General features: G+C 38.3%; 1 protein-coding gene across 7 annotated transcripts in view; it reads right to left on the bottom strand.

Moving 5' to 3' along the window:
• The window catches only part of HELZ (helicase with zinc finger), a 156,107-nt gene that overhangs the window by 55,797 nt on the left and 72,460 nt on the right, over nt 1-27,850 (bottom strand). For 6 of the 7 annotated variants that reach the window (XM_030296660.1, XM_030296661.1, XM_030296663.1 and 3 more), the window contains 9 exons: nt 27,351-27,481; nt 21,992-22,171; nt 21,362-21,466; nt 14,485-14,663; nt 11,595-11,713; nt 10,116-10,261; nt 8,537-8,684; nt 4,263-4,446; nt 1,951-2,179 (listed from right to left, as the gene is read on the bottom strand). In XM_030296660.1, coding sequence (XP_030152520.1) covers nt 1,951-2,179; nt 4,263-4,446; nt 8,537-8,684; nt 10,116-10,261; nt 11,595-11,713; nt 14,485-14,663; nt 21,362-21,466; nt 21,992-22,171; nt 27,351-27,481 — 1,421 coding nt within the window. The remainder of the gene's footprint in view (nt 1-1,950; nt 2,180-4,262; nt 4,447-8,536; nt 8,685-10,115; nt 10,262-11,594; nt 11,714-14,484; nt 14,664-21,361; nt 21,467-21,991; nt 22,172-27,350; nt 27,482-27,850) is intronic. The other variant, XM_030296664.1, reaches the window with a different exon arrangement.

Raw genomic sequence — 27,850 nt, 5'->3', positions numbered from 1 at the left:
ATGTCATGCAATTCACAGCATAATACAACTCTACAGAAATGGATAATGGCTTTAAAAAAATAACACTCACACTGGTAAAAGTTTGGAGGTATTTATAAAGAGAGCCCAAAACAAGTTTGGCTCAAGACTATTTTTATACCTATTTATTCCCCCAACACAGTGTTTTCTTAAATACATGTTACCTTATTTTATATGTGTTTTAATCTATTAAATTCCACTCAAACTGTATGTGATTTTTTCACATTTTTCAAATGATAAATATAAACAAAAATGGTAAAATATCACAGCAATATTCTAGCCAAATATGCTTTCAACAAATTATAAAGTAACTAAAATTCTCAGGAAAGAAGTCAAATTATTATACCCAGTTTATTCACTTGTAACTTGGAATTCATATATTCCCTTCTCCAGCTTTTTAGTGGTTAAAAATGGATGTCAATCAAATTTTTAAATATGAAATTAAAGATACTTTACAACAGGACTATTTAGCTATGCATAAGTAAGTCATGCACCATTCAAGTTTTGTGCCTTTTTGTAAAATAAAAGGTTATTCTTTATAACCTAACCATAAATTAAAACACTCGATTCCTTTGTTAATAGCTTTCCCCTATAAAGTATATTAACTTCTTTGGAAGTCTTAAACTTGAATACATGCACATGATGATTATGATTATGATTATGATTATGATTATGATTAAAGGTCCCAATGGTCTCCCTTCCTATAGAGAATCCTTTTTGTTCTTTCCTGTTTGCTGAAACAGGAAAACAGGCAATAAAATGCTGCCATGTCTATATCGCAATAGAAAAGTTGGTTTAAAAAGGCCACTGCCTAACAGCTCTGTCTACTTTAATTCTAACGTATCAAAGAGAAATAATGACCCAGGGCATAATCAGCACTGTCTATATCTCTATTGTCTGAACTCACTGTGACAGATCCCAGAGTACTTACACAACTTTAAATAATCCCTAATGTATTTCTTTTTCATAAAGTATATATTAATTTCTCTTCAACTGTTTGTTAATAGTAACGTAATTTTCAATACTACAATGACAAAAGTCTTCTACTACCAGCTTCAAACAGTTAAAATTCCTATTAGCTGGTATATAACTTTTAGTTTTAGTAGAAATAGTTCCTTATGACTATAAGCTAAGGACTACTAGCAACACTATCTAGAGACAAGTTATAACCACTCCTAACCCCTCTAATTTTAAGATCCTCTGGATTAACCAGACACAAAGAACATTTATACTTAGAAGGCCCGAGACAAAATAAGTAGAGAAGGAAAATCATCAAAAAAAGTTAACACAATAACGAAGGGAAAAAAATGAAGTAGCAATTTTATAAAATTCAGTTTCCATCAAAGATACATACGTACACAAAACCACCTCAGGACCCTTGCACAAGCTGCTCCCTCTTCCTGGGGCATTTTCACCCCAGGTACCCCACAGAGCTCACTCCTTCACTTCAAAGTCAGCTTCTCAGTGAGGGGTGCTCTGACCATGCCTTGTAGAATCACAACCCAGCCCACCGCACCCTTCTGATTTCTCTTAACGTTCTATTTTTCTTCCATTGAACTTACCATGTAAAAAACGACATGGTATTCTTACTTTATTCTCATTCTTCCTTTCCTCCCTAATGAAATGTAAGCCCCAAAAAGCAAAGATTTTTATTCATTTCGTTCACTGAATCCTCAGTGGCTAGAAGAGTGCTTAGAACATAGTAGGCGCTCAGGGAACATCTGCCGAATGACGACTAAATGAACAAATACGTAATTATGAGTACAACGAATAGACCCAGAACAATATATGTTTGTATTCCCACTGGGTATGAGGTTAAGACTGAACTTGATTTTAATTAGCCAAGAGGTCAGCTAAATAAATGTACACATAGGAATGCAAATCACTCTACATTTCCCCCCTTTAATGTCTTAATCAGGAACACATAATTACCTGCATCTTCCGATAGAGCACAGGGCGATGGGATCACCCACCACAGCAACCAGAGATTGTGCTCTTGTGATGGCAGTATTGAGAAGCTTGTAGTTAGATAAAAAACCATAATCTAAATCCTCTGTGGAATCTTCCAGCAGTTGCTCTTTCTTTTTAATTGGTGTCTGTTTGTGTTTACAAGTATGCCTTGTACGTACTGTGCTAAGAAACAAAACTCTGAACTGCTTTCCTATAAAAAATAAATAAATAAGACGCTTAAGATTGTTATTTTGAGCCACTGATACAATAAAAGCATTTTAGTTTCTAAACGTTATTGCTAAATAACAGGTGTCGGTGAGGATGTGGAAAAATTGGAACTCTCGTGTCCTGCAGGTGAGAATGTAAAATGGGATGTAAAACACTACGGAAACCAGTACAGCAGCTCCTAAAAAAAATTAAACATAAAATTAAAACACAGAATTAAAATGAAACATAGAATTAACATATGATCCAACAACTCCTCTTCTGGGTATATACCCAAAAGAACTGAAAGCAGGATCTCGAAGAGATATTTCCTAACAGCATTAGTCACGGGCAAAAGGTAGCAGCAACCCAGGCGTCCGGCAACAGACAAATGGATAAACAAAATGTAGTATATACGGACCATGAAACACCATTCAGCCTTAAAAAGGGCAGGAATTCTGACACATGCTCCAACATGGATGAACCCTGAAGACACGACGCTAAATGAGACAGGCCAGTCACAAAAGGCCAAATACCATATGGCCACACTTATAGAAGGTACCTATTGTAGTCAAATTCATAGACAAAGTGGAATGATGGTTGCCAGGGGCTCAAGGGAGGAGGGAGTTAGAATAGGGAGGAGCTGGGCCAGAATTTCAGTTTTACAAGATGAGAAGAGTTCTGGAGACGACGGCACGGATGCCATTCACAACAACGTGAATGTACTTAATAGCAATGAACTGTGGCATTTTATGTATTTTTAAACTGGAGAGACACTTTCAGAATGAACACATAAAACATAGTTAAAATGGTACATTTTATTGAAATTTAATAAAATATTATTGCTGGAGCCAGCCTTAGTGATGATCTCATCGAAGGTGCCATTCAATACAAGAACTGTTCTTTGAAGCGGGGTCATCTAGCCTCTCACAGACCAAGGCAGACACAGCTGATGCCATAAGGAAGCCCTGTTGAGTCTAGTTTGCACAGCATTTTTTATTATGCTCTTTCTTATAGCGACGCATCTATTCCCTCATTCTGTGACAAATCTCCAAATCTCCGAATACAGATTTAATACCAATCTGTACTCTTCTCTTCTCTGGGCCAAACAACCCTAGTTCTTTCAACCATTTCTGACTCCTAAGTGGTAGTTTTTAGACCATTACCTATCCTAAGTCTCCTCTGGGTGCATCCTAGCTTACTGGTAATACTCCTTCTAAATGCACACCCAAATTCTGTGGGATTTGGACAACACATGGTATAGTGGAGCTATTTTGTCCCTATACTCTAAAAACTGTTATTCCCATGAAACCTAAAACTGTAATTGTACTTACCTTTTCCAGCACTCATCTGATACTATTGCTTCGTATATTTCAAAGCAGAAACTCTACAGCAACTGATTACATGAAGACAATTTAAATGAGCTGCTGGTAACTATTCACTTAGGAAAGTTTACGGATAAAAACAAACTGTGCCTTGGGGCGCCCGGGTGGCTCAGACAGTAAAGCATCCGACTTCAGCTCAGGTCATGACCTCACCACTGGTGAGTTCAAGCCCCACGTCGGGCTGTTCTGACAGTTCAGAGCCTGGGGCCGGCTTCCGATTCTGTGTTTCCCTCTCTCTGTCCCTCTCCTGCTCATCCTCTGTCTCTTTCTCTCAAAAATAAATAAATGTTTACAAAAAAAAACAAAAAATGGATTTAAAAATGGATGTACACAGAATGTGCTTGATGGGTACACGTTTTCAAAACTCTTTACGAACAAATCAGTCCTCCGCTACAGTATAAAGACAGTAGGTGCCATATGCTCCTGTGACTGTGACGATCACATACAGATATAGCGGGTGGCATTCACACAACTATGGCCACTGGAAATTCCATTTGTTCCTACTTCTTTTATTTGGATATGAAAATGTAATAAACATGTAAATGAGCTTGACCTTTAACTGTCAAATTTGGCATTAAAGAACTCGGTATGAAATAAATACAGTTGCTTGTCCAGAAAAGAGATCTTGGGGATTAAAAATCAAATGTGTACACACTTTGGGATTTAAGCATCTGAATAACTTAATTCATTTCGATTAATCCTTACCTTGAACATTTAGCACCCTTTCTACATTAACATCAGATAATCTCTTTTTCCGAAGTTCAGCACGTATCCTGAACACTTGATCAGCGTACGGAGTCACCACGCCAATACTGCCATCATCCAACTTCCCCCATGCTACCGGCCACTTCCGTCTCAACTCTTCCACACGTTCCACCACTTCGAAGACCTTTAAAGAAACACACAGATGCATCTAAAGCTATGAAGTGTTTGGAGGAAAGAATACAGTAACTGAAACACGTGTATAAAGGATGCCATTTTAGAGAATGTCAATTAAAAACTACCTCTAGGGGCACCTGGGTGGCTCAGTCGGTTAAGCGTCCGACTTCGGCTCAGGTCACGATCTCACAGTTCGTGAGTTCGAGCCCCGCGTCGGGCTCTGTGCTGACAGCTCAGAGCCTGGAGCCTGCTTCACATTCTGTGTCTCCCTCTCTGTCTGCCCCTTCCCTACTCATGCTCTGTCTCTCTCTATCTCAAAAATAAATAAACATTAAAAAAAAAAATTAAAAAATAAACAAATAAATAAAATAAAATAAAATAAAAACTACCTCTAAACAGGAGTAATGCTTTGCTGATACGAACACAGAAAGAAAATTTTTATGTACATTTCAAACAGTAAAATTCTACAATAATGCACCCAGTGAAAACATGAATATCAGAGACAATGTTGTAATGGATACGTGGCCCTCACCCTTCAGCCTCCATTCTTTTTTTTTTTTTTTTTAGGTTTATTTTTTATTTATTTGGCGAGAGAGAAAGAGTGAGGGCACAGAGACAAGGAGAGGGAGAATCTCAAGTAGGCTCCGCACTGTCAGTGCAGAGCCCAACGCGGGGCTCAATCCTATGAACTGTGAGATCATGACCTGAGCCGAAATCAAGAGCTGGACGCTTAACCAACTGAGCCACCCAGGTGCTCTTAGCCTCCAATCTTAAATGGGGACAGGTTCTATTTCCTATGTAAACAGGAGGACAGGGATAGGGCCATGAAACTAGCAACCCATCTAGGGAATCAGAGAACCAAGTCCTGGTATTTCTCAGTCCATTCACTCCAGGTCAGGTCAGTGAAATTAACAGCCAACCAGAAGATTCCTAGAGTCAGCACCACCATTAATTCTCAGCAGTACAAGACCCAGCACTGTCCCCTTCCCCTACTGATACGACTAAGCAAAGCAGCCAACAGCTAACATCAAACCACAGCTGGGACTAAGACAAATCTGGATTGAAGAGACACTTTGACAACTCACTGCCTTCCAGTAGTACAAGTTTGCCCAAGCCATTTCCTTAACCTTGCAATAAAGTAACACCACATTTTACCCAACTGAATTTTCTGGACTCTACTTATTGGATCATTAGTATGATTTTTAGTGTAATTCAATGTATTTTAATACAACAAATTGATCAGACACATTCAATGCTTGGCAAAGTGGGAGATACCATGATTAATAAAACATGTTCCCTGCCTGCTAAGAGATTATTGTATATTTAGAAAACAGACTCTTAAAAAATATCATATATATATATATATATGTGTGTGTGTGTGTGCGCGCGCGCATGCATGTACATGTGTACGTAAATGGTAAGCTCAACAGAGGGTCAGGCAAGACTCTAGGGGCATAGAGAAGAAAGTTTTTTAATTGCCTTTTAAATACATTATTTATTTACTATTTGGCAATAATATCTATTTAAATTTACAATGTGAAATATGCCAAATAAAATTTGACAGTTTTTACTCAAGAACTTGAGGGTTATCGGCCAGGAGGCAGTCCACACTGCCGCATACAAAGTCAATGAATGCCAGAGATAGAGACTAGAGTCTCCCATTGTGACGATTTAATAGCAAGTGCTTCAGATGTGCAGATGGTCCAAGGTTTCTGAAAAGTAAACTAGACTAAAGACCTAGGCTAGACTCACTACAAGGAGTAAGAAAGGCGGGCCGGAGTCTACTGCAATAAGGAATAAGAAAAACCTAGGTTTACCCATTTGGTTAAATACGGGGGTAGATGAAAGCTGCAGAGACACGTCTCCCACCCACCGCCAACCCCAAACACGTACACAGAGTTCCTACCGCTGAGCAATACAGAACCATTTCCCCACTTCATCCCTCTGTGAAGGGATGCATAAAACTGCAGTCAAAATACACAGACTTGGAACGGTGATATGAGGAGCTGGGGAAACTTCTATCCCAGACAGACAGCTGTTAAGCTGGTCAAAATTAGCAGACAATCATTCATAGTCTCTGGAGACTGATTAACGAGTTTATAAGAAATTAATTGAGAAGCATTTATTCAACAAAGTCTACAGACACTAAGAGGGAGGCCAGGGCATTCAAGCTAGGGACTGCACCCAGCCCCCCACAGCTCCGTGTCACAGAAAAGGCTGTCTTAGCAGCTGAGGGGCAGTTCCCATCTCCTCTATCGAGCTCCCTGGTGTGAAAAAGCTAGTCTAGGCGGTTTTGGAGCTGGTGACCATCAGATCCCATTTGCCACAGCTCCATGCTGCAGAAGGCCTACACTGAACAGTTAACAGCAGTTGACTTTCTTGTACTGACTTCTAACTATAGACCTATGATCAATTTTTAAAAGGAAAGATGAATTACTATGACACAGTAAGACCCATTTCTGTGTAAATAAAATGAGTAAAGCATGGGACTCAACAGAAGAAAGGAAAATGGAGATCACAGACCAGAAACCATTCTTCTAATGACCAACAAGCATATGCCCTCCTCTGGGTTTCCTGAAGTCCAAGACCCTACTCCCTCGTGACAACCAGAACCTAACCCAAGGGTCCCTGGCCTGCTGGCCCTAAAAGTCTTCACCAGGTTTTAGTCTGCTGCCTGATCTGACCATATTACCCACATTCTCTCTGCACCTAAAAAGTCAGAAACTGTAAGAGAACCATTCAAGTTACATAGCACCTAATAGCTTAGCAACACTGTCATCGGGGCCTGTGTGATCTCCCTGGAGATCCTGGAGCACATGACTCTGCAATTCAAGTCTGACTTGTTATTATTATAATTTTTTAAGTTTATTCATTTATTTTGAAAGAGAGATTGCATGCAGGCACACGAGTCAGGGAGGGGCAGAGAGAGAAGGAAAGAGAATCCTAAGCAAGCACCAAGCTCAAGGCAGAGCCTGAGGCAGGGCTCAGTCTCACAACCTCGAGATCACAACCTGAGCCATTATCAAGAGTCAGATGCTTTTGGGGTGCCTGGGTGACTCAATCCGTTGGGTGTCCAACTTTGGCTCAGGTCATGATCTCACGGCTTGTGAGTTCGAGTCCCGTGTTAGGCTCTGCGCTAATAGCTCAGAGCCTGGAGCCTGCTTCAGATTCTGTGTCTCCCTCTCTCTCTGCCCTTCCCTGGCTTGTGCTCTGTATCTATCTCTCTCTCTCTCTCTCTCTCTCAAAAATAAATAAACATTAAAAAAAAAATTTTTTTTAAGTCAGACGCTTAACTGATTGAGCCACCCAGCCACCCCCAAAATGATAACTCATTTGAGGAGCAAATGGATAGCTCAGTCAGTTGAGCATCTGACTCTTGACTTCAGCTCAAGTCATGATCCCAGAATCGTGGGATCGAGCCCCATGAGTCAGGCTTTGCGCTGACAGCACAGAACCTGCTTTGTTTGGATTCTGTCTCCCTTTCTCTCTGCTCCTCCCCTGCTCATGTGCTCTCTCTCTCTCAAAAATAAAATCTCTCTCTCTCTCTCTCTCTCTCTTTCTCTCTGCCCTTCTGCCTTGCTTGCACTTACCCTCTTTCTAAAATTAAAAAATAAATAAAAAATAACGATGACTCATCTGAGTATGTACTATGAAATATAATCATAGTCTATTTGAGATGGCTAACTAATAATTATATGAAAATAATATTGGCTTTTCTTTTAAACAAAGTCATATATTTTGTATTTTGTCATAAGAAATGTAAATCAAAGGGCGCCTGGCTGGCTCAGTCAGTGGGGTACGTGAGTCTCAATCTTGATCTCTGGGTTGTGAGTTTAAGCCCCACATTGGGTATAGAGATCACTTAAAAATAAAATCTTAAAAGAAATGTAAATCAAATGTAATCAAAATGTAAATCAGTTTTTGTTTCCCACAGGGGGTTCATCATGAACAAATCAATGTTATACAGAAAGAATAAACGTCCCATACTACTTTCATGCAAATAACACACAATAAGATGTCAACCCCAAATCTTAAACACTCAACAAGAACAAACTATGTAATTGAGAAAATGTTAACAATCTGCAGAAGAACTTAGGTACCTCTGCATTATTATAAAAAGCTGTGCTATTTTTTTCTTGTACATCTTCCCCTCGTGCTGTAAAGAAAGTTAGTGGGTAGAAATCCTTGTGTGCTGGTTGCTTTCCACTGGCCATCAGTTTGCCCTCATAGAAGAGCTCAGAGGTGTAACTGCAAAAAAAAAAAAAAGACCAAAATAAATACATACATACATACATAGTAACATCGTCAAAATTAATTCCACCCATAAAAAAATTATCAGTCAATTCTAATAATTTTGCTTTATGTCCATAATTAATTTAACACTTATGAGGGCAAGATTTTCTCCAAAAGTAACCACAGCAGTAACAACAGGGTAGGCTCCTGGTGAACCATTGCTAAATGAATTGATCTGGCAAGGTATGAAGCCAGAATACAGAAAGAAAAGGAAGAAATGACAATAGTTCAATACTAGATGAAAAGCTTGCTCTATGAGGAAATTGCAAGCTAGTTTATTTTCTTGGTTAATACATATTTTTATTTATATGGTTCATTTGCTTACACGTGCAAACACAAAGACACATAGACCCCGAAACACAGAATTGAAGGACACTCAAGTCTTCAAATGTAAAATGAATACTTTTTCCTGCTGAAGATAGCAAGTATTTGATTTATTACTGACTGAAGAAAATGACTGGCAATAATAAAAAGAGAATCACATTTTAAGACATTGATAAAAGATATACTCAAGTCTAAATTTACTTTTATATCTTATTGTTTTCAGAGAATCCTAAAAATTGTTTTCACTGACTCAAATAATTTTATTAAACTTTAAAACATGAGGTTTTGGGTGGGGTTAATGACTGAAAAGGAACACAAAGGAGCCTTCCAGATATTCTGTTTCTCGATCTGGATGCCGGTTACATGGGTGTGTTCAGTTTGTGACTGTTCACTGAGCTGTCACTTATGATATTTTTAGTTTTATAGATGCATACTGCATTTAATAGAAAACCTTTAAAAACTCTATGACTAAGTTTCATGGTTTTTCCTTCCTTCCTGCCTTTTTATAACAGATTCCTTGTATAACATAACCAGACATAAAAGCAAATCAGTATGTCAATATATGTTTACTACATGACATAGTTTTACATACGTATTACATATTTAGTCACAGAAAAATATCATAACTGGTAGAATTTAAAGTTGTAGTTTCCAATAAGAGACTCTTAAAAACTGAGAACTGAGGGTTGATGGGGGGTGGGAAGGAGGGGAGGGTGGGTGATGGGTATTGAGGAGGGCACCTGTTGGAATGAACACTGGGTGTTGTATGGAAACCAATTTGACAATAAATTTCATATTTAAAAAAAAAAGAAAGAAAAGAAACGAAAAGAAAAGAAAAATAAATAAATAAAGTTGTAGTTTCCAGGACTGCCCTACTTTGTGAAAAATTGCAGCTGACTTTTGAGGTATTCTGTTACAGAAATAAAATTTAACATAATTTCCAACACTGGGGACACCATATAACTGTGCTGGGAATAGACTGTCCCTAGTAACGGTGCCATTTTGAGTTCTCCTCTACCACACCAGAAGAAGGGTGACACAGAAGGGGCAGTTCACACCTACTTGATGATAGCTTCATGGGAGCGGTAATTCTCACACAGGAGGATCCTACACGGAAACTCGGCAGGGTAATGCTCATAGAGTCGATCAAGTAATGACACATGAAGGTTTCTCTCCCTGGCAAACTCGCTGTAAACAAAAGGACTGAGCTGTAACAGACAAACATACAGAGAAAATTTAACTAAATACACAAGTAGTATTTGTATAACCTACTTATAAAAAGTCCATTATGCTGAAACTTCTGATGTACTAAATCTCAATGCTGGAATAAGCAGAATCAAAAATATTTTCTCTAAACAATTTTACTACTGTACAGAACTTGGCTAAAATTTCTAACTTTTCACTTCATTCTATCAACAGTAGCCTATAGTCAACAAAGGGCTCCTCCAACATAATAATAAACAGCTACTACTTCTGGAACTTCAGGGATACAACCCATTGCATCACTGGGGGGAGTCAATGAGTTATTTCACTAAAATTGATCAGCTATTTAAAATGGTGAGCTGAGGGGCGCCTGGGTGGCTCAGTCGGTTAAGCGGCCGACTTTGGCTCAGGTCATGATCTCGCGGTCCGTGAGTTCGAGCCCTGCGTCAGGCTCTGTGCTGATGGCTCAGACCCTGGAGCCTGTTTCAGATTCTGTGTCTCCCTCTCTCTCTGACCCTCCCCCGTTCATGCTCTGTCTCTCTCTGTCTCAAAAATAAATAAACGTTAAAAAAAAAAAATTACAATGGTGAGCTGGAAGGATACACAGCCTCTGACTAAAAGATTTTTAATAATTAGTGAAATAACATTGTTTTATCTCATAAAGTATAAGGTTAGTCACTCTTGATCATCCTTTTGATCGCTAAAGAACAAAATTAAACTACTTTTGGCAAAGAAACAAAACAGAATTTCTTCCTCCACATTCAACTCTTTCCTGGATGTCTTCATGGCTACACCGCTATATTGGTTCAATTTCAACCACGGCAGAAGAGAAGGAACTTCAAACTGCAACTTTGTAAAACAGGTATTAATAGAAAAAGTGTACTTCTCTTTCATATATAGGTAATGAAAATTAGTCACATTCTTTGAGATTGGGACTATTATTTTGAATTAGGTGTACTTTGTTCCCTATGATGGCGGGAAAAAAAAAATCAACCCTTCATGAAAACAAATGTTAGGGACAAGAATTGGGGAACTGTAGGAAGAATCATTAAAATTTATTTTATAAAGAAAAGAATTCTATTCTATTCTTTCCTATTCTATTCTACTCTATTCTATTCTATTCTATTCACCCTATAGAAATCTGAACTTTAAATTCAAAACATGAAAATTATAAACACTGATAGACTCCTCCATTCCACTCCAGATCCAAAACAGTGGGATGAAGTACTTAAACTGTAATGGATGGCACAATTTCAAGGGATGTTTTAGAAAACAGAATATTAAACAGGAAATTGTAATTAGAAGTCCCTTCACGACGATGACGGAGAGGGCACGCACCTGCATGTGGTCACCAGCCAAGACAATCCGCGTATTTTTAGCTGCTAACGCTAGAGGCATAATGGTTTCACACTCCATGGCCTGGGCGGCTTCATCTAACAGAATGTGTGTAAAAAACCCTACAAAGTACAGTATAAACACAGTAAAGCAGATTTAAAACAGCAATAAAGGTAGCAGGAGTTCTGTTCTTTTCTGCTAAGGAAAGACTTCAGTGTGCTGATTTCAGAGTTAGGGGTACTTTTAAGCCAATCCTGAATTTAGAAAATCGTCAATTTAAATCATTATTTAAAGAACAGAGAGGACAGGAAATAACCATTTTACCCAATAATAGATATGAAATGGTATTTGATGCTAAGGGCCCCAAGATTAACAGTTCATGGAGTATATATAAAAAAGATGTTTAAAGTACAAGATAGCAGCTTTTCACCAAAAAGAAGGACCAGCAACTAAACACTGATAGTCTTCTCACTATTTATGTGGTGAAACATCGAAACTAAAATAATGGTAGTTTAAAAGTAATTCTAGCTTTACCATGCATATTAAACATTAAAATAAAGAAATCATACCTAAAATCTAATATAAGGGAGAAAGTTATAATCTAACCTTTACTGAAACAAAGGGGAGGGGGTAACTGATTAGCAGATTCACTAATTTGATTATTTAGGTTTGTTTCATGTGTTTATGTATGTGGCTAGACAGACTGATAAAATTGTTTAGTCTTAAGAGCCTACCCTGGCTGGGGAGGGGGAAACACTAGTGTGCAAAAAGTGAAAGGTGAATGTCAAAAACCTATGTTATCTAATGTCCCCCAGATGCAAACCCCACAGTAGGAGACATCCCACGTCTTGACTGCCACCGCCACTCACACTGGGGCACAGGATTCCAGTACAGAAAGGAAGAGAAAGTCCTGTTGCCCCTAAGGACGGAAAGAGGCAAAAATCTCCTCACGGTCTCAACGTGGAGAAGGAAAATGTTCTGCCCTACTGTCGACACACCGAGGCAGGAAGAAGGGGGTCTTCTTTTTATTAGCATAGCAAAGAAACAAAATGGTTTCTCAACAAAATGACAAGTTATAAAACTCGCTGGGTTAATTAGCTAGCTGCCTGTGAGGAGGGCCCAAGAACCTAACCTCTATTTCTATGTACACCAGCAAGTTCCAAACTTTTTATGCAACTTTCTAACGCAACTTGCTTTTAGGTTGGGAACTTTCTAAATCGTACTGACCGGCAGTAATAGCCATATCATCCACTCATACAAATGGCTATGGTTGATAGTGTATGTATCAATCACTGTTGTCTATTTCCTGACAGTGGCCTACACATGATACAGGGCCCTGTTAAGGAGACTTTGTGCTTTTTGTCCTACAAAACTAATTACTTGAAAACTACTGTCTTCACTAGATATCGTTTTAATTAAACAGAGGTAGGCTTGAATCAGCAACGGGATAAATCATGAAACTGTTATAGCTATTGTTAAAAGCTAGTAAAGGTAACTTGAATTAATCAAATTAATTGAGCCAGAGCCTTATCTATAGAAGAACCCTCCCTCCACAGGGCTGAATGAAATGAAATCAGGTATAAACACCCAGAACAAAGCACACAGGCAACTTGTAAGTGTTCTTCTACATTCTGGCTCTTCAAAGCCTTTCTTAACTTTCTCACAAAACTCTACTGCCTCGGAGGTTTGGGCATTTCATCTAAGCGGCACACAGGCAGAGTAGAACCATAAAGTAATGAGACTGATTGTTAAATAAACATACCAAAATTTACATTTCAAATAAGTGTTGTTCCATTCAAAGAAGTCAGTTGGGAGGAAATAGAACTCATTCCAATGATGCAGTCACTTTTCAAAACATTTTTGAAACTCTGCTTTTGTAACTGCCCTCACCAGCCAGCTATGAGCTGCGTGCACAAGAAAATAAGTCTCATTACATGAGAGGCACGTCTCTCTCTCTCTCTCTTTTTTTTTTTACCCCTAATGGTATTGCTCAGTCTGATCACCTACCTTATTTACCAAACATGTCTCAGAAAGATTTTTGAAGCTCTTCTAAAATTAAATCTACCTTCAAAAAAAAAAAAAAAAAAAAGTCTGGCCACCATTCATTCAGTTTAGATAAACAGAGGTTTATCAAGGGCCTCCAGGTGTCTATACCCTGGGCCAGATGCCAGGAATTCAAGGTGAAGAGAACAGTATCTACTTTCCAGGGACTTGAAGGTTCCTAAGAATCTGTCACTGGCTCTGAAAGCAATTCCAAAAGGAGAGAGCAAAAAAGTGTTGAGCAATGTCGACCATGATAATACGGCAGCAATAAATGAATATCCTTCCAAAGCAAATACCTTAAGGTGATACCACCTTTTGATGGTTAAGTTCTGCCATATGTATCGGAATTACTTGTCACCTTGTATCTGTGCTTCATATAATATTAGCTTGACTTTACAGATTCCTGTACTTCAATATAATCTTAATAGTATGTCTAAAAAAAAAAATCTATCATGATTGCTGTCTCTACACTATGAAAGTATTTTACAACAAAAACTTGAGAAAACTGTAAAAAGCGCTACTATCCAAGTTTGAATTTTTCACATGACTGGAAGTAAGTAAATGCCATCTGATCAGAGAACAAATAAAACAGCAGTCACTCAAAAGTCTAAACTAGGGGTTGCCTTTTTTTTTTTTTTCCCTTTGTAAAGGGCCAAACAGTATATATTTTAGGTTTTGTTGGCCATACAATCTGTTTCAGCTACTCAATTCAGCTGCCGTGGCACAAACCCATAGGTAATACACAGTTAAACAGGCATGGCTGTGTTCCATCCAACGAAACTTTATTTACGAAAACGGACAAGGCCCCACGCATTCAGGGACACCCTATCTGTGTCTTGAGTCAGCATACCAGGTTCAAGGTCCAACTGACAGAGGTACTGGGAAGTATTCAATGTAACAACCACCACTCGGTGTTTAAGAATATCCTCCTTCTGTGGCATCTGAAAGGTGGAATGTGCGCTTGAGATCAAACAGTACTGATGCACAACTGGGTGGACAGTCTTAACCCAGCGATTTCTGAAATATACCCTATAAAAGAAGACAATATTTCCTATTTATATTTATTAACATCTTACCAGCATTATTAAAGAAAAATGACATTATCATGTGAAGACTATGGTATCTGGAAATTCACAAATAAATCCGATAACCATTAACACTCTACTGGATTAAAATTTAACATACAACTGTGACTTTGCCCTACCAAGAAAGGATTCAAGAAGAAAGCATATGCACGATCACAAAATAAGTATTTATTTTTAAGTGTTCAGATTAACCTTACAGCAGAATGATACACAGTTTCATAAGCACTATAGTTTTTAAAATTCGAAACATTCCCCCTTGGGAGTTACTTTTTTTCTAGAATATTCTTATAAAAATATACTTAACTCATATTGCAATTATCTATGCTAACAAAAAACAGTGAGCTGTGCACCTACAGTTATCTGTGTTTCCCATCAGAATATACTCTTACACCTATATGTAAACAGACCTCTATCTAAAGTTCTAAAGGACATTTAAAAATAAATTTAAATTATGGACAACCGGAAAATCTTCAGAAAGATTATCTCGGGGCACCTGGGTGGCTCAGCTCAGGTCATGTCTCAGTTTGTGAGTTTAAGCCCTACGTCGGGCTCTGTGCTGACAGCATGAAGCCTGCTTGGGTCCCTCTCTCCCTCTCTCTTTGCCCCTCCCCCTGCTCCCTCTCTCAAAATAATAAAACATTAAAAAAAAAAAAGAGTATCTCTTCCATTAATTGCAAAAGAAAACTAATGGGCCTCATGCAACAGACTACTTAAATGGTACAGAAACGACTCATCCATCCATCCACCCACCCACCTCCACCACCCATCTCTAACCGACTCACATACAACAAAGATCTATTGGTGTCTATCATGCTGGAAGCACAGAGGCAAATCACATGATTTGCAAGCTTTCATAAAAGCTTTGATTTACTGTGATTTTAATGGAAAGCTATCAGAGAGTTCTGACAGGGCAGTCACATAATCTGACTTATGTTGTTAAAGGACCACTCTATTGCTCTATACGGAATATATTGTTTGGGGAGGTAGTTTGTAGGCCAGACAGTGGGGTGCTCATAAACGCTGAACAGCCAGCTTGGAGGGTGGGGGTGGAGCTGACATGTAGCGTTTGCTGACTTTTGTGGTATAAAATCTACTACCATGGCCAATTTCAAGCTAGCAACATGATGTCACTGAACATGACTTGGGAAGGCACGTACATGACTGGCTCTCACAAGCCACTACAAGCGGGCTGCAATATACCACTGACCGGGGCAGAGGCACAGGCAGGGGAGAGAATCAGGGAGACCAGTTAGGAGGTTGTTGCAAGGGTCCGGAAGAGAAAAGAGGGCAGCCTGGCCCATGATGATAACAGTGAAGATGTGAAAATGGCTGGATTCACTATACACTTTGAAGGTAATGCTGACAGGACTTGACTGGTGAACCAGATGTGCAATTTAAAAGACAGTATGATTCTGTGCCTTTGAAACTGGATGAATGACAGTGGTGTTTACAAAGATGGTGAAAGTTGAGGAACAGATTTGAAGTGGGAACTGAGAATTTGGTTTTGGACAAATTCAGTAGCAGACATCCACAGGGGATGTCCAATAAGCAGGGGGATATAGAAGTCTGAAGTTCAGAAGAATATCTGGGACAAGACCTATACAATTGGGATACTATTTCAACCACGGGACTACATGAGATCAGTTGGAGAGGAAGTGTAGCTAAAAAAGAAACTAGTTGGGGCACCTAGGTGGCTCAGTCGGTTAAGCGGCCGACTTCGGCTCAGGTCACGATCTCGCGGTCCGTGAGTTCGAGCCCCGTGTCGGGCTCTGTGCAGACGGCTCGGAGCCTGGAGCCTGTTTCAGATTCTGTGTCTCCCTCTCTCTGACCCTCCCCCATTCATGCTCTGTCTCTCTCTGTCTCAAAAATAAATAAACGTTAAAAAAAAAAATTAAAAAAAAAAGAAACTAGTTGGGAGAATTACTGATGGGAAAAGGAGAGGGATACGGCAAAGGAAACTGGCAAGAAGCAGTCAAAGAAGTAGGAAAGAACTCAGGAGAGTGTGCGGTCTGATCACGGGACATAAACGTCCATGTCACTAAATCTTCCGGACACTCTCCAGGCCCATCAAGATACTTGATGTGTTAGCAGCAGCCAGCTCTGTGCTCGTTCCCTCCCCGCAACACTCTCTTCCCTCAGCTTCAATGACTCAACCTTTCCTTGCCTTCCTTCTTCCTCTCTGGGTTAGGGCTCCTCCAGGCTTAGTCTTCACATACTCCTCTTCTTGGCCTCTGTTCTCCCCCTGACAATCTCAGGCCAATGGTTTTGATCACCACCAATAAATACTCTAATAACTCACATTTTTCTCTCTCCAGCCACGACCTCATCTCTGAGCTCCAGGATGCTATCCAACATTTTATTTAACACTTGTCTCCTTTAGGATATTTCAAAGGCAGCTCAAATGTAATATGCACAAATCCTAATCTCAGGATCTTCTAAAAGGTGTTCTTTATGAAACACTTAGAACTGGTTATTGCTTTTAAGCAAAGCCCCCCCCCCAAAAAAAGGTATTTAATAAATATCCTAAGTATAAATTGTAAGAGAAAAGTAAAGAAATATATTTTGGGACGCCTGAGTAGCTCAGTCAGTTGTGCATCTGACTTGATTCTGGATCAGGTCATGATCCCAGGGTCATGGGCTCGAGCCCCACACTGAGCTCCACGCTGAGCATGGAGCCTGCTTAAGATCCTCTCTCTCCCACTGCCCCCCTCCCCTGCTCATGTGTTATAAATGAAATAGATATATATATATTCATTATATATATATATAAATGAAATATATAAATATTTCTATAAATAAAAAAAAAGAAATGTATTTTAAAAACATTACTCTGGGGGCACCTGGGTAGTTCAGTCAGTTAAGCATCAACTCTTGGTTTTATTTAGCTCAGGTCATCATCTCACAGTTCATGGGTTCAAGCCTCACATCAGGCTCTGCAATGACAGTGCAGAACTTGCTAGAGATTTTCTCTCTCTCTCCCTCTCTCTCTCTCTCTCTCTGCCCCTCCCCAACGCACATGCGTTCTCTCTCTCAAAATAAATAAATAAACTTAAAACAACAACAACACATTACTTGGATAGGAAGGACTATAAACTTGGTAAGAGTAACCAATATCACGTCTAAAATATGCAAAAATGTTCAACAACATATTTTAGGTTTTAATAAAAAATGTTTAATCAGATCAACAAAGCAGAATTTACTTTTAAATATATGAAAAATCTCATTTTACAAATTATATAAAAAATCATTTACAAATTCTGATTCCATTAATATTAACTAAAATACATGTTTAAACACATAAATTACTAGAAACTAAACTCCAAAATGTTATTAGTATTTATCTCTGTGTGGTGAGATTATAGATAATTTTTATTTTCTTCCTTATTTTCTAGATTTTCCATACTTTCCATGGTAAAACTGGAAAAATGGTTTTTCAAATTATTCATCAAAACTCATGCCAAGTGCCACTTCTCCCTCAAAGAAAAAATTAAAAATTGTTGAAGTTCTAAGTCTCACTACTGACTTTTTTTAGTTACCTTGGAAAGCCACCTCATGTTGAAGCTAATAAAAAGACAAAGTTTGATCATTAGGCCTGTATTTCCTTAAAAGTACAATATTCTAGTGCTGACTTCAAAACGATTTAAACATTTTCTTGGTACTTTCATTTTGCGCAACAGTTAAGGTGGACACTGTCTATAGGATTATCTAAAACACACCTAACAGGGGCGCCCAGGTGGCTCAGCTGGTTAAGCATATGACTCTTGGTTTCAGCTTAGGTCATGATCTCACGGTTTGTGAGTTCGAGGCCCGCGTCGGGCTCCACACTGACAGTGCAGCACCTGCTTGGGACTCTCTCTCTCTCTCTCTCAACTCTCTCTCTGCCCCTTGCCTGCTTGCATCCTGTCTCTCTCTCTCTCTCAAAATGACTAAACAAACTTTAAAAAAATACACCCAACATTTTCAAAACTGGAGAATAGTGACAAGTGACATATTCAAGCTCACAGTATGCAATATGACACCAATTAAGTAATTTACAGACTCTAGAAACAAACCATCCAGAGATCCCACATGAATTATGTGCAGCAGGAGACTGTCTGGTAATACATAATCTTAATTCACTGAAATTTTATTCATGTTTTAAATTCATATGCAATAAACAACCCAGCAAAATGTTATTACTCAAGACACTACAGAATCAGAAAGACTTGATCCCAGAATAAAATCTATTACTTTGAAAATCTATATAAAACAATAAATACCTTCCACTTGCCCAGAAAGCAATAAATATACACTTTCCATAGAGGACCTCGATCTACTAAGTAATCTGGCAGAACCAGATACTGATCAGCAGAACCACACACAGATACTGTGTTTTCCTCTCTCTTCCATCTTAAAGTCTATTAATTCTAATGAAGTAAGAAATAAAAACCAAAACAAAATGTAATCTAAAATGGCTTCTAAAACCTCCATCCCCAAATATCTTAAGCTCAACTCCTGGCACGTAATACTGAATTTTATACATTTCAACCATAAAAGTGTGTTATATTTAAACATACTGACTGAATTAAACGATTTAATGCTTATGACTATTTCCACACTTTATGGCGTTTACCAGGGCCCACTCTAGACTACGCAGTGCAGAAGACAAACTCTTACATCATAGAGACAGCACATCTTCCAAGTCACACACAGACACTTGGTGCCCTCTTGTGTTCTTTCCCCTGCATCCTGGGACAATTCAGATAAAGCTAATCTCCCCAGAGCGCTCAGCCATTCTAATGCCCTCTATCCCATCTCCCAAACCTGTCGTGTTTGAGGTCTAGCAGGGCAATTGTAAACTAATCTGAGTTAATGTAGTAACAGATGGCACTAATAAATTTTAATTACTCAATGCATTATCCTCCTAGGAACCACATTTACAAGTTAACACCTTTCCCAAAGAGAAAAACTATGGTAAAAATGTAGGGCCACAAAAAGAAACTATTAGGAAAGTCAAGACTTTTCTTATTTTATCCCATTTACTAAATAAAATAATTTGAAATTTATATTTAGATATTTTTCAAGCTTTTTGACTGAACCACTCTTGAGATGTGTGGAGAGGTGAGATTTTCTGCTAGAGGCGAGTTTCTGTTTGTGGACCACTACAACTATACAGACCCTATTGAAACAGAACTTCTTATTCTACAGATTTCAATGTACTATGTGGATTATAACCTCCAAAACATTACTTTACATGAGAAAAGCTAAACACAATGCTAGTCACATGGTGGGGCTCTTCTGCCCCAAATATCAAATGACCTATCCTAGGTCAATCAAGATTCCAGGGGGCTTTCCTCCACTGTTTCTAAGTCAAGTACACCATGATAATTGAGGTTGTCACCATCCCCATATAACACATACATACACAAACATAAACAGACACACACACCAACAATAAAAGCAAACAAAACAAACACCTCCATTAAAGTAAGGACACTCAGAGCAAAACTGCTACTCACTACTGAGTTTTCACTTAGGACTAAAAAAGATTCGAATCTGAAACAAAATAGGTACTGATGAACTTATCCACTGATAAATACCACATTTTCATTTTCATTTACAGTGATTATATATAGGTGATGTTTTCTTATTAAATACAACCGGGTTCTACTGGATTATTTCTGCTCTAATTTATCTTCCAGAGTTGAAACAAAGTATGGCATAAAACCCTGTGTTAGCAGGTCACACCACATTTTTCTCTTTTGTTCTTTTTTATGCAATTGTAAAATCTTTCAAATGGCTTTGGTTGTGCTTATTAAGAATTAAATAGCATAATCTCATTTTTCCATGCCTGGACTCAACTAGAAATAAAAAGTTAGTGGATCATGATTCAAAAGTGTGGTTAGAAATTAACTGATAAACAATAATTGTATTCAAACAACACAGGGCATGACATATTAGTTTGTAAAATGGCAAAACTAAACATTAATTCATATAACAATGAAAGCAAATGGTGTAATAAACAACCATTTAATGATTCTTTATTGTTTTCTGAAGAAAAGGATTTTATTCCCCCACAATCTGTGTTTAAGTACATTTTATATCCATATACACTCAAAAGGACCTTTCTATATCAACGTGAACGTTTCTTCTACACTTTGTCTCTTACATGATAGCAAAAAGTTGTAAATACCAGTCAGTTACATTTTGTTACAGAGATCATTTCAGTATTTCATGCGTCTCTAATGGGTAGTTCCTATGAAATTACCTGCATGATCACAGTCAAAATCTTATGACCACTGCATGACTACTCTGCCATGCAAACTATGCTAGAATTTTAATTAAATTTGATTTAAACAAATCATATTTATATTATTTCATCATAGTAGCTTTTAGAGGTACACATCAAAATCTGCTCAACATTTTTACATACAAAACTTAAAAAAGGATGTCTTTCTCTTTGCTTAATGTTTACGAAATGAATGGTCGAAGATTTTTAAATTTTTCCTTAATTTTAAATGGCTTCTTCAAAAGGCATAACCTCCAAATGCCAATACACAGTTCAAGATTTTGTATTCTCGAAGTTACTAAAATCTTTACAGACACCTTTTCTTAAGAATAACAAAGTATGATACAGATACATAATAAGCCTTAAAAAAATACCTGAGAGGTCTTGCCTGGGGATTGCCTGCTTCTACATATGGATGTAAATAATCCTTTATGTAGAGATCAGCAGCACTATTAGAATGGGTGCAAATGAGAATCCTGCTGAAATAAACGGTGCAAATAAAAAGAATGATAAAACACAAAGCTATTCAAGCAGTAGAATACCAAACAAAAGCAGCGGCCATCTTAACATTACACATTCCCCTCAGCCTACTCAGTCTTGTCTACATATCATTCAGTGATGTTTTTAGGAAACTGTACTACTCTTTAAGCTGTCAAGGAAACTGGTTCCCCCAAATCATTTTTTAAATCTATCACACAAAATGTTTTTTATATGCCCAACTCTTCTGGCTCTAGCATATATCACAATTCCTTAGCAGTCTTGGAGCTTTGATGGCTATTTAAAAGCTATCATTCTCTACATTGCCAATTTTTAAAAACAGTATATTTTGAAAGAATTCAAATTTTAGTCCTTTGGGGTTTTGGTGTGGGTCTTTTTTTTTTTTTTTTTTTTTTTTTTTTCAATTTTTCCAAGCTGAATTAAAAATTGTCTTAGCTTTGCATTCACAACAAGAACAGAGGTCGTGCCCTCCTAATGAAATCGGAGCACACATAGCACCATCTCACCTCGTCTCCTGCTGCTGGAGTATGTGCTTGACGGCCTGAGCTAGAGTGAACGTTTTGCCTGTCCCATAGGGTCCGATGATGAGGACGGGAGGCAGCTGGATTGAAAGAGGAGTTGTGATGGCCAGAACAGCCTCTTTCTGTTTTGCATTCAGCCGAGGATCCAATTGTTCGTCCCACTGTCTATAGGAAATAAAAATTTATTTTAAACACATGCATCTTTTAATAAACAAAACACAAGAGGATGCTTAATTTTATGGAACCACTAAAAATACTAAAGAAACAGAGGCGCCTGGGTGGCTCAGTCAGTGAAGTGTCCAACTCCAACTCAGGTCACGATCTCACGGTCCGTGAGTTGGGAGCCCCGCATCGGGCTCTGTGGTGACAGATCAGAGCCTGGAGCCTGCTTTGGGTGTGTGTGTGTGTGTGTGTGTGTGTGTGTGTGTGTCCCTCTCTCTGCCCCTCTCCCACACATGCTCTGTCTCTCAAAAATAAACATTAAAAAAACAACTTTTTCTAATACTCAAGAAACAGTGTCTGTAACAACAAATGCTTATTCTATAACTTCTTTTTAGAAAATTACCCAACAGAGTTGGCACAGGCTGTTGATCAAAACTCACTTTAATTACTTTGTCCTATTCCAAGTGCAGAAAGATTCTGATAACTTTAGAAAGCACACAAGTCTAGCTGCTGCCATGTCTATAAATAGTAATGGCAATGGTTCAAAAATGTAATTTCCCTGTTACATAAAGGTATCCGAAAACTTTTCTGGTAATAAAGAAGTATTAGTTTCTTCACATTAGCAAGTAAAATGCAAAAGGGAGACGAACCGAATTTCAAATTCTAGTTCACGGAAAGATTTCTTTAGTGAAGTTTAAAACAAGAGGCAAAGAAAAAACTTCTACGTCCTTGGTTGAGAGATACTCAAATGTCAAAAAGTTCCGAATTCAGAAAATAGCAGTTTTTTAAAAAAAGATATCAAAAGCCAAACAATACGAATTGTTTTCTAATATTTTCCCACATAATGTACATATGTCCTACTTTGCAGGGTAGAGAACACCTGTCATGGTAGCACAAATGGCTGCTGTAATGAGATCTATCTTATGAGCATCCCTTCTACGACTTGGCTAAGTTTCGAAGATTTAAATGGACAGCAGATGCTGAAAGGGATCAAACCAAGTAGAGAATCAACAGCATTCTTTCTCACAACTACAATTAAAATACTAAATATTGCAACAACTATGGTAAAAATGTTAGGGATGTGAACCAAAATAGGACGGGCATGTAAAGAGACTCTTAGAAAATTTACAATCAAAGTGCCTACAAAATAATCCTGCAATAGGAGACCATGGTTTACAGGAAAATTCCTTCTCTCAGAGGCTATACTCCACTTGTATCAGAACCGAGTTATTCATGGAAAATCTTAATACTTTCAGTTTTAAAAAATTGTAACTGATGCTGTATTCAGACAGATAATTTCAAACAAATGAAGGTCTCCTAGGAAATGTAAAACCTTAGGAAATAAACGTTGACTATATAAACACATCACTACTTACTTTTCCGGAATTTAAAATTTTTAAGTAAAAACAAAAGAACTCTGACCAGTGGCACTAGTTTTCCTGGCAACTGTCCACTAAAGCTCAAGCTTTTTACTCCAAAGAATCTCTCATCATTAAACAGCTTAGTGACTCATAATTCTGCCAGAACATAGCAGTGTTCCATTTTCTGTAAAGAGGAAATTACTTTTGGTGATCACTAGGCCCAGATCCAATCTAGAGAGAGAACTGTGCAATGGTGACCCCAAACCACCCATGGCATCCCCTCTGCCTTCCTCTACTGCTGAGCCTAGACAGCTAGGACACTCCAATCCTCAGCCTCCTCTGCTAAATATCCAATTCTGCCCAATGAGATATAGGAAGAGGTACCTCAGAAGGGCTTCTGTACTCAATAGAACACAAACAAAGCCTCACCAGAAGAAAGCCCTTCTTGCTCCTCTGCCTTCCTCCTTCACCTGGCTGGAATGAGCTCGTGGTAAGTAAAACTGCAGCTGCCATCTCATAATCAAGAGGTAATGGACATCAAGAAGGAAACCAACATGCTCTATGGTGCAGAGGAGGTGAGACCTGGGTCCCTGACGGTACTGCAGAGTCCTTGCAAGCAAGTCCTAGACCACCTACCTCTGGGCCTCTATCGCTACTTGTTTAAGCCACGGTTAGTTCAGTAAGCTGTTACTTGCATTCATACCTGACCCCAATGGCTCCGTTATCTATACAGGGAAATAATGACATGTGCATCAGATGGTCATTCTAAGATCAAATGAGAATACGTGCAAGCTGTTTAGGGAAATAACTGAGCAATGAGTGCTCAATTAACTTTAGCTTCTATTACTACGTTTACTGAGAGATGTTACTTGGCTAATACACACTTTCAAAAACAAACAAAAATTTTAAAAACACCGTCCAGTTCTTCATATTTGATGACTTCAATGACCTTATAAATGAGACAAACAGTAGGTTAAATAAAAAAGTATAAATCTAAGGGATTAATGACAGATTTATGGGTACAGTTCTCAAATACAATTCCTCTGTATTTTATTTATATAGCCCATTCTACTCATCAACTGCTTTAGTGTAAACAAATGCTTCGTGTCAGATAAGAAACCATCAATGTCAGTCCCTTCTACAGTTTCTGGTCATGAATGAAGAAGGCCCATGAGTCCAACAAGTTGTCTTTATTACACCACCTGCTCAATAAAGGGAAGAGGACTTACAATACACATGCCAATTATCTCTGATTTTCACAGTTTAAAGGAAGACAGTCTGTTCAAGTTTATTCTGAATAAAAAATATTTAATCCCTGAACCAAATTAATCCAATGTCCTTTTCCCCCTGGTCTAATGCATTGTTACATTTACTTCAGAGACCTCATGCTCAAGAATAATTTCTCAACTTCATTTATCTATATTCCACCTTATCCCAGAAAAGATTTTAAATGGCTAATGGCTTCTGAGTATGTTCCTACCCGCAGTTACCGTTTAGTTACTATTTAAATTACAGTGGTATGGGGGGCGGGGGGTCGCCAGGGTGGCTCAGTCGGTTAAACGTCTAACTCTTGATCTCGACTCAGGTCATGATCTCAGGGTTGTGGGATCCAGCCCTGCATCAGGCTCCATGATAAGCATGGAGCCTGCTGAAGATTCATATTCTCTGTCTTTCTCTCCCTCCCCCACCCCACTTGTGCGATGTATCTCTATCCTCTATCTCTCCCCCTAAAATAAAAGTTAAAAAAAAAAAAAAAGTCTAGAGAGCAAGTTTTGTGTTATGTAACTTTTACAATTTTTTTTTTAATTTGTAAGAAATTAAGCATAGGGCCAATTAAACAAACTTCAAAGCGATTCAATCCAGCTAGAACATGGGGGTTTAGAGGGAGAAAGGAGGTGTCAGGTAGAAAAAATAAAAGAAATCTGAAGCTACTGTTGGAAAACCCTGCCAATGGAACCACATAAAGGGTTGGTGTTCAGCTGCTCAAACTATCAACATATCAAGGAGATGCCTTCAGAGATTTGTAAGCAGTGAAACGAAATGATTATTTTAGCAAACTAACTGGAAGAAACGTGTAGGCTGGACCAGAGAGAACGGAAACACAGCCAGCAGGACAGAAGACCGACGAGAAGGCTACTGACATAGTCCAGCTCTAAATTATACACTGACTGTAAGAATGGATGGAGGGGGAAGGGTAGAGAAAAGATGAATCAAATGGGAATTGAGAAGACTGGACTTTTACAATTAGTAGATCACTGATTACTTTCAGGAGAGTGAGGAAGGGAAAAACAGAGATTACAGGGTAAGTATATAAGAATAGCAGAAACATATAAACTACTCCTGCTTGAGAATTTTGGCAGTAAAAAAAAAAGAATGGGAAAGGGATAGTGAAGGTAAGCAAAACAAGGGAGAAATAATTTTGTGTGTGTGTTGTGAGGCATGGTGTGCTTTGTTCTGTTTTTAGAATCAAAAGAAATGGACGGGGCGCCTGGGTGGCGCAGTCGGTTAAGCGTCCGACTTCAGCCAGGTCACGATCTCGCGGTCCGTGAGTTCGAGCCCCGCGTCAGGCTCTGGGCTGATGGCTCGGAGCCTGGAGCCTGTTTCCGATTCTGTGTCTCCCTCTCTCTCTGCCCCTCCCCCGTTCATGCTCTGTCTCTCTCTGTCCCAAAAGTAAATAAAAAACGTTGAAAAAAAAAATTAAAAAAAAAAAAGAATCAAAAGAAATGGAACGTGAGGGGAAGAGATATATGCCACTTCTAGGCCTGGCCCATAAAAATGTCCCACATGATCCTGTGCTCATTCTTTCCCTGCCTGTCAGCTGGGTGTCAACATGCAGGGTGAAACCTTGGAAACCACGTACTGAAGATACCAGATCCTCCATCAGTGATGGAACCGGGCTGTCCAACCATGACTGGATTGACATGAGTAGTAAATAAATACACTTGTATTGTGGAGAGCCACTGAGATTAAAAAAGAAAGAAAAGGGAAAGAAAGGTAGAATGAATAGGGCATCAGCAGGGGCCAGGAGGATAAAAATCCAAGGAAAAGGACGAAGAGAAAGATGCAGTCATACGTCTGTCACTGTTCGTATGGAAACAAATTAGAACTATCGCTATAAAGATATTTATGAAGGGGCACCCAGGTGGCTCAGTTGGTTAAGCATTCAACTCTTGATTTTGGCTCAGGGCATGATCTCACGGTTCATGAGTCTGAGTCCTGCATCGGGCTCCACGCTAATGGTGCAGAGCCTGCTTGAGATTCTCTCTCTACCTCTCTCTTGCTCCTTTAGTTCTTTCTCTCTCTCTCTCTCTCTTTCTCTCAAAATAAGTAAATAAAAAGATACTCGTGAAAATGTACCAAAGTGAATTTAAGCAGGAAAATATTTATACAATCATTAACCTGAGAGCAGTTTCAGAAATATTATCTTCTGTGATACTTTCTCCATTTTCTTAAATTATAAAAAGGCCTCCTATATGAAAAAATCATTTTAAATTAACTGCTTGAACCACTTTTTAAAAAGTCCTAATTTTCCCATTCAACTTCTACTCAAAAATATTCCTGAATTGCTTGGCATGCTGTCAAATTAAGGTTGTTGAGAAAAATGATAGAACTCATTTAGACACTGAGAAAAAGTGAAGAAAATACATGACCAATCCCAAATGTTTCCTTCTAAGGGCTCTTTTACTCTCCTTTCTCAACTAAAACACGGTGCCTGGAGATTATAGCAAATTCACTTATAAAACTATATTGACATTATTTGATACAGATGTTCAACATAAGATTAACATAACTTCCTTTAAGGAGGCATCTCGTTTTTATACCTGTTGGGACTCCAAGGTATGGTTGGAGTCATAGTGATGTCTGGAAACAAAACCCCATTGTCCTTGATCCTGTCTAGCGCATAATGCATTTCACAGAGGGGTAATCGATTTAATTGAAACTGAAGTTCAACCTGAAACACAAAATAAAATTTAAAAAAAAAACACATTAACACAAACAAACAACAATTAATACAAACATCAATACTTGCACCTTGCTTGCTAGAAAACTTTGTGGAGATAACCTTTAAAGGGAAGCCAAGTTTAGAGATTCTTTTAAATGTAATGAGACTTTAATAAATTATTATGGCTAATATTTGCTTTACTATGCACTTTACATAAATGATCTCATTTAGTAGTACCAATGATGTATATATATCATTATTAACCTCATTTTAACCTCTAAAATGAAGTGCTTGTGAATTACTTCATATCTAAATAAAGGTTATCTGATTCCACCATATTCCTATTAATAACATATTTGATAAAATCAGTAGAACATA

This window comes from Lynx canadensis, chromosome E1 (genome assembly GCF_007474595.2).
Source record: "Lynx canadensis isolate LIC74 chromosome E1, mLynCan4.pri.v2, whole genome shotgun sequence".
NCBI classification, from domain to species: Eukaryota; Metazoa; Chordata; class Mammalia; order Carnivora; family Felidae; genus Lynx; species Lynx canadensis.
Note: the sequence above shows the minus strand (reverse complement) of the source record. Positions and strands in the feature narration are given on the sequence as shown.